General features: G+C 47.7%; 4 protein-coding genes across 4 annotated transcripts; 2 read left to right on the top strand and 2 right to left on the bottom strand.

Moving 5' to 3' along the window:
- Nucleotides 1-210: 210 nt before the first annotated feature.
- On the bottom strand, nt 211-684 carry PSV08DRAFT_354895 (uncharacterized protein; the record flags this gene model as incomplete). The annotated part of the gene is made up of 3 exons (XM_014221615.1): nt 211-251; nt 303-478; nt 542-684. 3 exons carry the CDS (start codon nt 682-684, stop codon nt 211-213), a joined length of 360 nt encoding a protein of 119 aa, XP_014077090.1.
- Nucleotides 685-4397: 3713 nt separating this feature from the next.
- On the top strand, nt 4398-6605 carry PSV08DRAFT_186821 (uncharacterized protein; the record flags this gene model as incomplete). The annotated part of the gene is made up of 5 exons (XM_014217034.1): nt 4398-5176; nt 5232-5617; nt 5672-6086; nt 6153-6451; nt 6481-6605. 5 exons carry the CDS (start codon nt 4398-4400, stop codon nt 6603-6605), a joined length of 2004 nt encoding a protein of 667 aa, XP_014072509.1.
- A 2033-nt stretch (nt 6606-8638) lies between these two features.
- PSV08DRAFT_411760 (uncharacterized protein) lies at nt 8639-10156 on the bottom strand (the record flags this gene model as incomplete). The annotated part of the gene is made up of 1 exon (XM_014221616.2): nt 8639-10156. One exon carries the CDS (start codon nt 10154-10156, stop codon nt 8639-8641), a length of 1518 nt encoding a protein of 505 aa, XP_014077091.2.
- A 2137-nt stretch (nt 10157-12293) lies between these two features.
- PSV08DRAFT_228928 (uncharacterized protein) lies at nt 12294-13980 on the top strand (the record flags this gene model as incomplete). The annotated part of the gene is made up of 2 exons (XM_014221617.2): nt 12294-12834; nt 13441-13980. 2 exons carry the CDS (start codon nt 12294-12296, stop codon nt 13902-13904), a joined length of 1005 nt encoding a protein of 334 aa, XP_014077092.2. The 3' UTR covers nt 13905-13980.
- Nucleotides 13981-14274: the final 294 nt, after the last annotated feature.

The raw sequence follows: 14274 nt of genomic DNA, 5'->3' as shown, positions 1-14274 counted from the left end.
ACAAGCATCTAACTAACATCAACAGTTACCTATTCTAAACTTACTGTCAGCAGTTGAGTGTGTAGGAATTATTACGTGTTGTGATGTGTATCCTAACAGGGGCAATTTTAGATACAGCGTTAAGTATCACGGCTTTTCGATGAGAAAGCTAACTTTGAACATCTAACTAGTATTGAGATACCATATATCTGAGCACCGCATGCAATGATTTTAGCCTAGCACAACCTTCACGCCATCGTAGACTGTTACACCTACAGGAAATTAGGCTTCAACAAGCTTCTCTAACTGGTAGGATGACTTACTTCTACGCCAGGCATCCTTTGACCGAGGTGTAGTGATATACCGTATAGTGACGTTCTTGTCCTCTTCGGATCCATGTTTGACGGTCCAAGTACCATCAGAGTTCTCTTGGTAGCCAGAAGAGCGACTAAGAACAAGGAGATCTCGCAGATTACTGTCATGCAATTTGTAGGCATTCCTGACATTGTTAAATTAGTAAACTGGTTAAGGATTATCTGATTCATATGTACATAACACGTACTTGGGCCGGACGAGGAATGATGTAACGTCCATCTCTTCATGGCCGGACTCCCTGTGTACTGGGGCCGGCCAATCATCCGGTCTGGTTGAACGGTCCCCGCGCCTAAGGAGTTCCGTCACAGAGGTGTGGATTTTATTCTTCATAATGAGTTTGTGGCTTGCGAGCAAATCAAAGTAGTGAACGTTACAAAGTGGGCAGCGGTGTATTCATTAAAACTATAGAAACCGCGTTTATATTAGTGAGTCAACTATCGAGCTTGCTGAAGTTATGACAAGTTATATGGCGCTTGAAGCTTATCAGGTAAGCATCATAGTAATAGTTAATGGCAACCCACAAGGCCAAGTACAACGGTCAGCAGGGACTAAAGTAAGCAGAGGGACAGCAAATATGTGAAACAACTTTACCCTATGACCTCTCTATAGTACGAATAATGCTATGTATGTATTCCACCACCCACCACATCCAGGCCTCAGACGCTCTCCATGATTCCAGCATTGGATCGACTGGTGTCTGAATTTCTGGCGTATCCCGTTCTGCAATTCCTGGGCTGTGCGCTTCTGGCACTGCTGTGCTAATAATAGAACAAAGACCAGAGGCCAAATACTGATAGAACGTGCTAGAAGAACATGTCACATGATTGACTCAGGCAGAAGTCACGTGAATATATTTCAGATAACAAGGCTGGCTCTCGGTCGATCGGAAAAGTCGGAAACAAAATGGCCTAACACCAGCGGTATGAAGCCCACTTAGAAACGCTGCTCCTGCTGCAGCACGACTGATATTATTTTAGTTATTGTACGCTTAGATATAGTATTTATAGAGTAAGCGCAATCACTAGCTCTAACTTTCTCTTAAAAAAATATTGTGGTGCTGCTGATATCCTGTTGTGAAGGTTGGTCGTTTTGGTGGACTAGCCCGCTTGGTCTGGGTTTCCCGACTTTACTCGCCCCACGGAGCCTAGTTCTACCGAACTAGGCCCTACCCAGCTCAACGTCAACCACCAGCTCAACGTCAACTTTGCCAACCTATGCGATTTGTATCGTAAATTAGCCGCGAAAACACGCAAAACATCATATATTTAGTGTAGCTACTGAGTGGGAGGCATCTCCCAGTGTATAAAACACATTACTGGTGCCTGTTGACTTGGTGTTGAGGCCTCTGCAGAGGCAGGTGTTGGCTGCTGGGTGGCATCTCGGAGGCGCCGTCTCGTCTCCCTCACAGCCTTACGTACAGCCTTTTACTCAGCGATTTTAGCTTTTTAAGACACGGCCTCTCGCGCACCTCTAGCTGTAACTACACCTCCTTTCTGAATCGTTAATCGTGAGTTGTCCTAGCGCTGAGTCCTCTCGCGGGCAGCAGCTGTAGTCTTGGCAAGCTCACGAGTCGCGAGATCGTAGTTCAAACCTAGTATAACAGACGCTCTAGCAAGTCGCGCAGCCCGATTACTTAGTATATGCTCAGCATAGTTACAGAGCTCTTACGTTTTACGAGCGTACGCAATAAAGGAGCGAGGAGTTGTAGGCGTAGGCGTCTCAGAGGCTTAAAAGAGATAGCTCATCTCCTCAGGCGTTGACACCCTCTGTAGGCGCGCGAGCTTATACAATACTCTCTCAGGATCCCATGGCCAGATACCTGCTAATTCAAAAGCTTTTCGAATAGTACTAGATTTGAATGTATATCTTCTAACGCCATCAATTGCGTGTAGAAACTCAAGCTTGTTGAAATCGGTGCAGCCCTCGCGAGCAGCTCTCTCAACGACGCCTCTGTAGTGCTTCTTGTATGCTTAAAAAACACCAACGTCAAGAGGCTGTAGGTCGTGAGAGGTATAGGATGGGAGCGAGAAAAGTACTATATTGTTGTCGTCACAAAAATCGATCAGCTCCTTTGTGCCATAGGATCCAAATCCATCAAAAATTAACAGCCTCCAGGTGCCTGTTTGACGGCGACGACTACAGGCGTCAAAGTGTCGAATCCACTCAAGAGAGAGCTCATCGTTGTTGTACGCTGTCTCTGAGACACCTACTATATAGTCGTTAGGCAGCTTTGTGTTAGTGTACCATTTTGAGAGGTGCGCTTTGCCCTTAAGAATAATAAATGGTGCCAGAACTGAGCCGTCAGCAGCGACAGTCTCAACGACTGTAACAATCTCGCGATTTGTATCAGACGGTGACTGTATAGCGTCGTCGTCGCCAGCCATTGTTATAACGTATTGCTGACCTCCAACGCCCATACGGATGCCCGTCTCGTCCATATTGTATAGATCTCCAGGCTGTATAGCGTACTCATCAATTGCGCGCTTTAGAGCAGCAAAGTGCCTCTCGTAGACCTCTACTGTATTAGCTGCTAGGCGTTTTATTTCCTACTTTTTCTGTTTCTTGCGGCGGCAGTCTGGGTTGCGCGCCAGCCATCGTGAGATCCAGTTTTTGCCTATGGGTGGTGCCTTGCCATCTGAGTGCTCGAGATCAAGGATCCGCTGCGCGGCAGAAATCAGCTGCGGCATGAGAGGAGGCATGTATAACGCGTCGCATCGAGTAATATAGGCCTTTAGGGCATCCTCCTGTTGCTGATTGAGCCTTCGATTTGGTGCAGCGCGATCCATTTTTGATGCGCGGCCTGAGACGCGCTTTTGGAGCCTGCTGTAGGGCACATGATTGTAGTCTGCTGCTGCGCGTACATTTGCGTGGATACCACTATCTAACTCAGCAATAGCAATTTCAATACGCTCTTCAATCTCCGCGTAAGTCCCAAAACGCTGCGACATCTTGTTGTGGAGAAAAATTGAGTCAAAGTGGTGGGGGGTGGCAAAGTTGACGTTGAGCTGGTGGTTGACGTTGAGCTGGGTAGGGCCTAGTTCGGTAGAACTAGGCTCCGTGGGGCGAGTACTCTCCATAAGCGTCAGCTGGTTAGACGAAACGTCTGACTGCTGTGTGATAACCCTGAAATGCTAGCACTCCTGATTATGCTTACAGCCAGTAAGCAAGAGGATGCGACTCAAAACGCTGCCCCGCAATCCTTCCAACCATGCCATAGTCACGTGACACAATCGGCGATCAATATGTCTTGGCGCCACTGAGAAGTCGTTCACAGGGGACCATAGCTCTGTTTGGCATAACGAGTAGGATTGCTGACGGGCGGACGCTACACGTGGTGTGGCGTTGTTGGTGCTTACGATAAACCATCGATATTCTCCATAGTTGCTCTCAGATTCCGTGACTTACGAGACGCTGCTAGCAAAAGATATGGTTGCAAACTCTAGAACTAACGTCTAATATGTACTTAACGAACTTGAGGATGCAGTTTCACCATTAGAAGTACGATGACAACTGGCTTACTATATCGGTACTGAGACGAATGACACCTGTGCCTAGGATGGCTGCAGAAGCTATACTATGTTCGCTAGTTGATGCTCAGACCTGTAATCAATACGCCATCATCAGTCGAAAAGGTGCCATGCAGTGATGAAACATGTACGTTACAACATCTCTCTAAACCTTTCAAGGTGTTACTATTGTCATTTTACTACTCTGTACAACTACGTAAATAATCATCTATTCAAAAAAGATAGTAAGCGAAAACTACCACTAGTGTCCCCCATGAAAATATTATTCAAATGTTATACTTGAGACTTCACCCGCATCACAACAAGAAGTTGAAATTGCCGCTGGAGGCTGTTGACCAAGACTTTCCAGAAGAAGGACAATTTTCGTGACTATATTTACGAGTAAACAAGACTTTTTGTGTGTCAATAGTACGGATCTCCAACACTTGAGCAGGCCAGTTATCACCGGGATGTGCCCGACAGAGGTGACGCAAAAGCAAAGAAAAAACACAGTTTCGACCCAAATTCGACAAGAGGATGGAATCTAAAATCAACATTGAAGATTACCTAAAACAAAGAGAAAGGCTTGTTCAAAAAGATAATAAGAGTGTCTGGGACAGGGATGCAAGGCCAAAGCCTGGTTTAGAATCTGAGCAAGATAAGGTAGAACAAAGAGCCGCCACCATTATATGCGCAATTCGCGAGTATGAACGCAAAGTTACCTTTGGAAACCTGGGATCAGAGGCGCTGCCAGATGATAAGAATCTGGATATGGGCGGCCAATATCTTACTAATAAAGAACGCATAGACACTCAAAGCAAGCTGTTTGAGATATCCAAGATGGTACCGAAGGGAGCTCTTCTGCATCTGGATTTTAATGCCGAACTACACCCTGAAATACTTCTTTTCCAAGCCCGAGAAGTGGAGAACATGTACGTCCGTAGCACTCAACGTATCGAGGACGAAAGCCAATTGGACACAACCGAGTTAATCTTTAACGTCCTAGATTCGACCACCGTCAAACATAAAGTAAACATATTCTCCGAGGATTATCCCCTAAACACAACCCATAGCGATATGAAAGATAAAGAATTCCAGAAGAAAATCTGGATGCGCTGGGGTAATTTTCTAAAGAAATTTGAAAAAAGATTTCCGGAAAAGTATAAGGATCAAGCGCCCGAGACTTCCCGCAAGGGAGGACCGCATCGTTTTGGATCTTCATCACTAAAAACTCTATATCCGGCTGAGAAATGGTTGATGTCAAAGATGCTGCGTAGTCAAGAGGAATTTTACCGCCCCGACCAAACCGTCAATGGGTATGTACATATAACTATCTTTAATCAAGTTTTGGTCTAACGGATAATAATAAAGGACATGGGCTTCATTCAATCAAGCCATAAGGGTACCTAAAGCGCTGGTGAAGAGTGCTTACAAATCATACATAAGCAATGCCATCGACCAGATGATCGACGAAAAGGTTATGTATGCCGAATTACGACTGATGCTGCTAGACAAATTTATCTCTGATGATAGCGGGAAGCCAGAAGATTGCCTTGATTTTGCTGCCCAAATGAAGCTCATCAAGAAAGCGATAGACTGGAAAAAGAAAGATCTGGAGAAAAAAAAGGAGGAAGAGAAATTTCCGTTTGGACTCAAAATTATATACTGTGCACCGCGATCAATAGGCATTGACGCAATGGAAAGGAAGCTACAGGAGTGCATGTTACTCAAGAAAGATTTTCCATATCTAATCTGCGGTAATTGAAGTCACAGTCTCGAATTTACATTCCTAGTGTCTAAAGTATCTTTAGGATTCGATCTAGTCGGCGCTGAAGACCGGCCCAACTCCATCGCATTTTACAAGGACCAACTTATTGCTTTTCAGGAAAAGTGCGAGAAGGAGAATGTGGAGATACCCTTCATGTTCCACGCTGGTGAGACACTGCTGGACACTGGCGGTTCCGACGATCCCAAAAATTCGAATCTCTACGACGCTGTGCTTCTCAAATCGAAGCGCGTTGGTCACGCCTTCGCCCTAATGAAGCACCCATACCTGGTAAAAAAGTTTCGGAAAAACAAAACCAACCCTGGCATCTGCATCGAGTTGTGCCCCATTTCAAACGAGCTCTTGCACCTCTGCAGAAACGTAAAGGAACACCCGTACCCAGAATTGCTAGCTGCAGGCATACCCTGTACCGTGAATACTGACAACCCAAATTTATTCAGGTATCTTCCATTTTTGTCCTAAGTGTCGAAAAGCCTAGTGATAATTGCTGACTTTACTTACTGCAGCAATTCTATGTCACACGAATTCTACCAAGTTATGGTTGGCGCGCCAAGTATGTCTCTATATGGCTGGAAACAGCTCGCTCGCTGGAGCATCGACTACAGTTGCTTGAATCCCGATGAACAAGCTAAGGCCCACAAGTATCTCGACAAGGCTTGGGCTGAGTTCTGCGGGACCGTTGTAGACAAGTACGAGTACCTTATGGATAAGGACAAGATCGATCCTGTAGAGGCTGAGAAAGCGTATCCACCGCGAAATCGGAAGCACTATGAGGTTATCAAGATTTCCAACTCCCTCGAGATGGGTACCAGCCTACTAGCACTACCTGATGAGCTCTTGTTGGAAATTGTTCGAAATATCGCACAAGTTCGAAATCTCACCGTCACAAACAAAAGGTTGTCTCGAATTTATGCAGATGTCTTGGTGCAGACGAGCGATTCCCTCCTGAAGGCCTGTAGTGCAGTCCGATGCGTGATGGCATGGACCGATCCGGGTGACTTGGTCGACAAGTTGTGCACGCGTGTCTGTGCCAAAGTCATCCAGGCCATCGGCAACAAGAAATTTTTCCTCGCGAAGGGTACTCTCGAAGTCATACAGCAGCTGCCATCCAACACCCGCATTCCAGACGACCACTTCTTTGACGTTGCCATAGCAGCCCACGACTTCATTATTCAGGCCATCGGCAACAAGGAATTACACCTCGCAGACTTGGCTCTTGAAGTCATACAGAAGCTGCCATCCAACACCCGCATTCCAGACGACCACTTCTTTGACGTTGCCATAGCAGCCCACGACTTCATTATTCAGGCCATCGGCAACAAGGAATTACACCTCGCAGACTTGGCTCTTGAAGTCATACAGAAGCTGCCATCCAACACCCGCATTCCAGACGACCACTTCCTTCGCGTTGCCATAGCAGCCCGCGACCTCATTATTCAGGCCATTGGCAACGAGAAATTACACCTCGCAAAGTCTGCTCTTAAAGTCATACAGAAGCTGCCATACAACACCCGCATTCCAGACTTCTTTGACGTTGCCAAAGCAGCCCGCAACCTCATTATTCAGGCCATCGGCAACGAGAAATTAGACCTCGCAAAGTCTGCTCTTGAATTCATACAGAAGCTGCCATACAACACCCGCATTCCAGACGACTACTTCCTTCGCGTTGCCACAGTAGCCCGCGACTTCATTATTCAGGCCATCGGCAACGAAGAATTAGACCTCGCAAAGTCTGCTCTTAAAGTCATACAGAAGCTGCCATCCAACACCCGCATTCCAGACGACTACTTCCTTCGCGTTGCCACAGTAGCCCGCGACTTCATTATTCAGGCCATCGGCAACAAGGAATTAGACCTCGCAAAGTCTGCTCTTAAAGTCATACAGAAGCTGCCATCCAACACCCGCATTCCAGACGATTTTTTCACTCCCTTGCCAACGGATTGAACTGCAGCGTTCTACAGGTTCCGCTCCAGTCATCAAAAATTACAGTTGGATATGCTCGAATTATCATGAGATGAAGCCCTCAGCGCAATAGTGAGTTGGCACGGACCATGCCTACGAACACCGACTCTATCCACAATCCTATCCTCAATCCTATCCTCAATCTCTACCAATTATGCCAAACCGAATTTTGGTCGGAACGGAACTCTGGTGGGATAGCTCGTTTTACCCCCTACCTACCCGCCACTTCGCCGTAGCAAGTACCGTCAGAACGATATTCAAAACAGATTACTACAACTTCCACTTTAGATGTACGAAACTTGTGCGCGTTCAGTGCACTATGTAAGCTCAGAAGTAATATGTATAGTCATGTGGTTAGCCACTGACTAATGCCACTGTACTTAGACTTGCTCTCAGCATCATATACAACACAACAGAAGATACTTCTTGCATTTACAACTACTTACACACTAACTTACGTTTTATTATCATGCAACCTATGTAGAGTAAGCTGTTAGATGGAATAGAGTAAACTAATTACGTTAAATTAATCACAAGGGTCTAGAAAATTATGATTGTTCGATCTCGAGTTTGGAAGTACAAATGTGTGGATTATAGGTGTCGAAGTTTTAAATAGTCAGGTATGATATAAAATACCTGGTGTTAGAAACTTAAGTGATTTGTTTTGGCGAATGAGTGATAGAACAGATCGAGTGCGATTGGAGTTCTAGTAGATGATGCTGCATGCCCACCACATACCGGCTGTACTTGTGCATATGGAAGAAGGAGCGTCGCCGGGTTGTAGTGGGTTACTAACTATCCGTTTTCAAAACGATGTGCAGGGGAATAGCGAGAGAAGGTCGATGATTAATAGGCTGTATAAGAAGGCGCTTTGCTCTCTACACATTAACTATCCGAAACAAAATTATTGTTTCTTAGGATAGCGTGTGTTTCGTCCCTGCAAGTTAATCTATCCCCATATAACTAGGAACTATCGAGCCCCTTCACTCTGTCTCACATGCACGTGTGCGCTTATATATAATGCCGGGCCTCAAGCGGCTTTCTGCTTCTTCAGCATGTAGTCGCCGCCCTTCACCGCTTTGTATACACCATAAAGACCCGATAAGAACGCATTACTTTTCACAAGTCTCTTTAACAAGCCCTTGAATCCCGTGCCAAAGTCTTGCTTCCGCCCCCGATCCTTGACCTTGTCCCATATCGAGGGTAGAGACGTGGCGTGGTATTTCCGACGGAGCTCGTCATACCCGTGCTTGTCGTAGACCTGCCACCACTCATCTTCACTGTAAAATACGCGCGAGTAGAGCCATTTCAAACCGCCTAGCTCCCGCATCTTCGCTTCAATCTCACGGTTCGCACGGACGAATTCTGCTTCGTTAGATGGATACGGGCCCCACAGCCCGACACTGATACCCTCACCCTCATACCCGTCTACTTGCTTGCCGCCAACCAGCCCACTAAACGGGTTCGCATGCCCCATTGAGCCTCTGCAATCTCGGCGCAGCGGACAAAGCCAAATAGGATATAAGCCAAACGCCTCGTCGGCATACTCAAGAAACGGCGCAGCATTATCAGCTGGAAATGCAATGTCATGAATGATGTAGCGATCTGTATGTCCCGACGCATGCAAGGCATGATACATGATGCGTGTGTGCATAAAGTAATCGAACAGGAAGCGCGTCAGCCACGTAAACGGCACCATGAAGTACCTGTAGGCGTACATGCCCATCCAGAAGGCGCCGCGGTCGTACCGGAAGAGGTAGTGTTGGATGGGCACCAGTTCTTTAGTAACGATGCCGCGGGACGTGGCGGTTCGCGCGTGGATCCAGAACCACTCGTCCCACGGCCTTGAGAAGCGTTGGACGGGAAGATGGGAAGACGTAGAGGTAGGCATATCGACGAGTCGACCTGTGACAACGACGCCCGTGCCTTTTGAAAACATGATGCCGTCGACGTAGTCGTTTCGCAAGTCGCTCGCGTGATACTTCATCGTTTCTGTTGCATTTTCAAACGAGAACGCGGGATGGTATGCTACTTCGACCATCTGTTTCAGTGGAATCAATTGCATCTCCACCATTGTCAGTACGCCTAGGGTCCCGAAACTGCCTCGGAGTCCTTCAAACAAGTCGGCGTTCTGGCAGGCAGATGCGATCACGAGCGTGCCGTCTGCAAGCACAACTTCAGCGCTTAGCACGGTCCGGTCGAAGAAGCCGTACTTGAAGCTGCTACTTTCACCGGCGGTTCCGACGAAGCCTCCGCCGACGGTGATGCCTGGGAATTCCATGACGACAGGTGGAAGTAAGCCGGCTATCATGGTTTCCTGGACGAGGACGTCCATGGGGACGTTGGGTTCGACCAAGGCGGTTTTGGTGTCATGGTTGATGGAGATGATGTGATTGAGGGTGCTGACATCGACAATGGCATTGCGGTCGAAATCTGCGTGCCGTGTGCTGTTTGTGCTGCCGTGATAGATACGGAAACCTGCTTTCGTGGCGTAAAAGAATTGGACGCGAGAGCGCACTGCTTCTACGATGTCTCTGTGACGCTCCATTTTCCGCGCGGTTTGGCGCAGAGCGAGAGATGGCAATATTTGTTTTTGGCTACGGCTAATGCCGCTGCACTAACTATGCGTGGCTGTGAGGTGAGGTTAATAAAACCACATCACTAGTTACTGTATGTATATGCATACACGCCGTGTTACATACGGCCGCTGAAAGCGCTTCTATGCAAGAACCAGTAAGCAGTTTAGAGGATCGCAGGTAAAGCGCTGCGCAGCAATCATTTTACAGACTAACAGATCTTTATAGCATCAAGACCCACAGATCAGCAGATCAGATCCGTGCCTTTCGCTTGCGGCATCGGATGACGCTGCCGGATGACAGGGATGAGCCAACCTAGGGGCCTCACGAGGATGGCAGGGCAAGACGGAGAGACGAGCTCTATGGCCTGAGCAGAGGGTGAATTCATCTCTCAACAGTCATGTGGCCGTGGCACGGTCGGGAAGATATATAGTGGCACAGCGTCTAGCGTCGCATCTTTCCAACTGCTGGGTAGTTACTGTTTATGAGCGTCATCAGTTTGAGTGAGCAATTTACAGTTTTCAAGGACTGTACCTAACGTCATTGCGCTAGCAATACTCATGGCCAACAGGAATACATGCCCGTGTATTGTACAGTTGCTACTGTAATTAGCGATTCAGGCTTCACCCCTGCGCACAGCTGCGCAATGTTTTTGAACAGTCTCACCCTCCGTATATGGCTTAGCGCTCGATGTCTGCTACAGAATAGTTAACTAATTAATGAATATTTTCATCACATTCTCTAGCCGTCCGCTCCGCTCGTATAGCGCCGCAACTTGCAGTGCTAACTAGTGTAACTACGTCGGAGCGAATCTTGCTAACCTGAGTTCGATCCCGCCAAATGGCCTCTAATATTTCTATAGCGTCCTCTGACCGGCCACTGTGCTCGTACAGTGCTGCAAGTTGTAGCGCTCGTCCAACGACGTCGAGGTGAATATTGTGGTGCAGTATCACGTGACTGGCTCGTAGTATATATTGCGATACTCTTTCGTACGTAGATAGACACCTTCTTCAATCAATCCCTTCACAGCGATTACTTTTCAGCTTGCATCTATCTACTCGATTGCGGGTCGCCCCCTCTGATCTTTTGAGCTCGATCACGTATCGTGCCACAATATAGCCATCCTTGGTTCGATACCGCCAGATGGCAGTTTGTACTCAGCGTAAATTAAATGCTTGCTTGGTGCGACACTCATGACAAACCATCAAATTGGATGCACTAAGCGCGCGTTTGGTACAATTTCAGTTCCAACTGCGCAAATCACATCGATTCGTGCGCTGCTGCTTGAAGTCTGACACAGAGGGCGAGTTTAGGAGGTTCGCCCTAGAATGAGAAAACCTCTTGGCATTGTGATCCTCGAATTGTAATGGTCCATGCTATTCACTACTACAGCAGCATTACTACTTCAAACTTTGATCATGACCTTGTTCGGAAATCTGCGAATCAGTCATAGATATCAGTCAATCACCCCCAAATATTTACTTACCTCTCTACCACCTCACCCCCTCCAACTCCTCCGCATCCCCCCTGCCGTCCCCCTGTGCCACGAGCCTTTCCTTCACCCCCCTCACCACCCCCTCATGCACCCCCGACCTGGCTCTAATGCTACACTTAAATGGGCTAGGATGACTTAGCAACCCTGGACAAAACGTCGTCTCTACCTCACCCTCTTTCTCTATACTAAACACCACCAAGGTACTCGCAATTGTAGCCTTCAATGCCCTCTCTGCCATGTGCTTCCCTGGGCAGATCCGTCTCCCATAGCCAAAAACATGACGCCTTGGATCCGGTTCCGCCTCGGGACCCAAAAAACGTTCTGGACGGAAGATGAAAGGGTCACGGTAGGTCGAGGGATCGTGCATAAATGCCCAGATATTAGCGAGGACGATGGAGCCCTGTGGGATATGGTAGCCAGAGTAGGTGTCGGATGAGGTGTTTGTATGTGGGAGGCCCATGGGAGCGACTTGATGCGAGCGGAATGTTTCTTTTACGACAGCTTCGATGTATGGGAGCTGAGGGAGATCTTCGGCTGTGGGGAGGCGAGGGGGGACGCCGAGGACGGCGTCAAGTTCAGATTGGGCCGCCACTTGGATGTTGGGGAAGAGTGACATGGTATCGCGATTTGGTTCTTATGAAGATGTTGAAAAGCGTATACAGAATGCTTGTGCAGCTTATAATTCAAAAAATCCCCAGAAAATTACTGATCTTGCGCTTGATTTTGTAGTGCCATATCATCGGCTCAGACGACGACTTCAAGGCGGCAACTCAAAATCAGAACGCCCACCAACAAATATGAGACTTACGCCAGCGGCAGAGGCTGCTTTACGCTTATATATTACCCGCTGCGATCAGCTAGGCATGCCAGCACTTGTCCCACAGCTTAAAAATGCCGTTCAGTATCTTCTTGATCTCGAAGAACCTACTGGCTATGCACCTAAAGTTGGTCAACACTTTATTACTCGATGGCTACAGCGTAATCCTGACTGTCGACGAGTTAAACAAAAACCTCGCGAGATTACACGTACTGCTGCTGCTGCTGAAGAGGCATATAAAGCACACTTTGATGCCGTGAAGGAGATCAAGTACCGTCATGGGATTCTCCCCGCCGACACCTACAATATGGACGAGACTGGCTTCCGGATAGGCTGCGGTGGGTCGCAATGGATTATTACTATGGACTAGCAGCGGCAGCAGGTCTCAGCTTCGGATACAAACCGCGACTATATTACCTCTATTGAGTGTATTTCTGGCGACGGAGAGGTACTACCGCCGCTATTAATCCTTAAGGGTAGTACCCACTTAGAGAAATGGTACACTAAAACCGATATACCTGACGAGTACGCCTTTAGGCTGTCGTCTACTGGCTACTCTAATGATACGCTCTCACTCGAGTGGCTTAAACACTTCGACTACTACTCATCACGACGTCAGCGCGGGGTCTACCGACTACTTATCTTCGACGGATTTGGCTCTCACTGTACAGTAGAGTTTTTTCGTTACGCCGACGACCATAAGATTATCTTATTTACGCTGCCTCCGCATACGTCTCACGACCTACAACCGCTTGACGTTGTGTGTTTTCAACCCTTTAAACACTATCACAAGAGCGCTGTTGAGGCGGCAACCCGTACTGGCTGTACTGACTTTAATAAAGTTGAGTTTCTCTACGCAATTAAAGGTATCCGCGCTGCTACTTTTAAGCAACGGACAATCCTCCACGCGTGGGAGAAGGCTGGGATCTTCCCATACAACCCAGAAATAGTACTCAAAAAGCTCCAATTGCCCCGCCCATCAACCCCTCCACCCCGCTCTAGGCACCCCGTTGACCTACTCAACGACGACGACGCGCTCCCGCCGACGCCTACCTCAACCCGAACCTTTAAACGCGAGCTTCAGGCTCTTCAACACGATACAATTAATGGTGTTGACGTGAGTCAGGATAGGATTTGCTGGGTATTGCGCGGTGCCGCGGTGATCGCGGACGACCGCGCCTTAGCAGAACGTAGTCTCGCGGAGGTGACTGCGGTCGCAAGAGCGCGTCAAGAGCGTCAAAATGCTACTCGTCGGCAAGTACAACAAGGTGGAGTTTTAACTGCAGCAGGCGCTCGCGCTGCTATTGATCAGCGGGTTAAAAACGAAGCTGCAAAGGTTGGCAAGGCAGCGGAGCGTAAGGCTCGTCAAGAACTTATCCAGCGCGCGGCTGCAGCACAACGTTCCTAAGCACCATAAAACTCGGCTCTATAGACAATCTAGGCGCTATCTACAACTTCATCTGAATAGATCTAATTTTTTGGACGTGGTTGCGGTGATAATTTACTAACAAGGTCGGGATTATAGCAAGAATTTGCGTTGAGCCAGACTTTTGCGTTGAGCTGGCTAGCGCCAACCTGTGGTTGGCGCGTTGCGCGAGTATAATGCAAAAAAGGAAAGCGTATATTGTCTACAGAACATTCCGTAGATAAAAATAATGACCGTATTAAAATAGATCCATGCTTACTCTGACGTTGATTACTATGTTCATGTCTCACTTGTAACTACTTCGATACTGTCTTTAGCAATTGCAGCTTCACCCCTATCCTCAATCCCTACA

The sequence above is a fragment of the Bipolaris maydis genome (assembly GCF_028858645.1).
Source record: "Bipolaris maydis strain C4 unplaced genomic scaffold PSV08scaffold_13, whole genome shotgun sequence".
NCBI lineage: Eukaryota > Fungi > Ascomycota > Dothideomycetes > Pleosporales > Pleosporaceae > Bipolaris > Bipolaris maydis.
The sequence above is the reverse complement of the archived record's forward strand: the minus strand, read 5'-3'. Positions and strand labels throughout refer to the sequence as shown.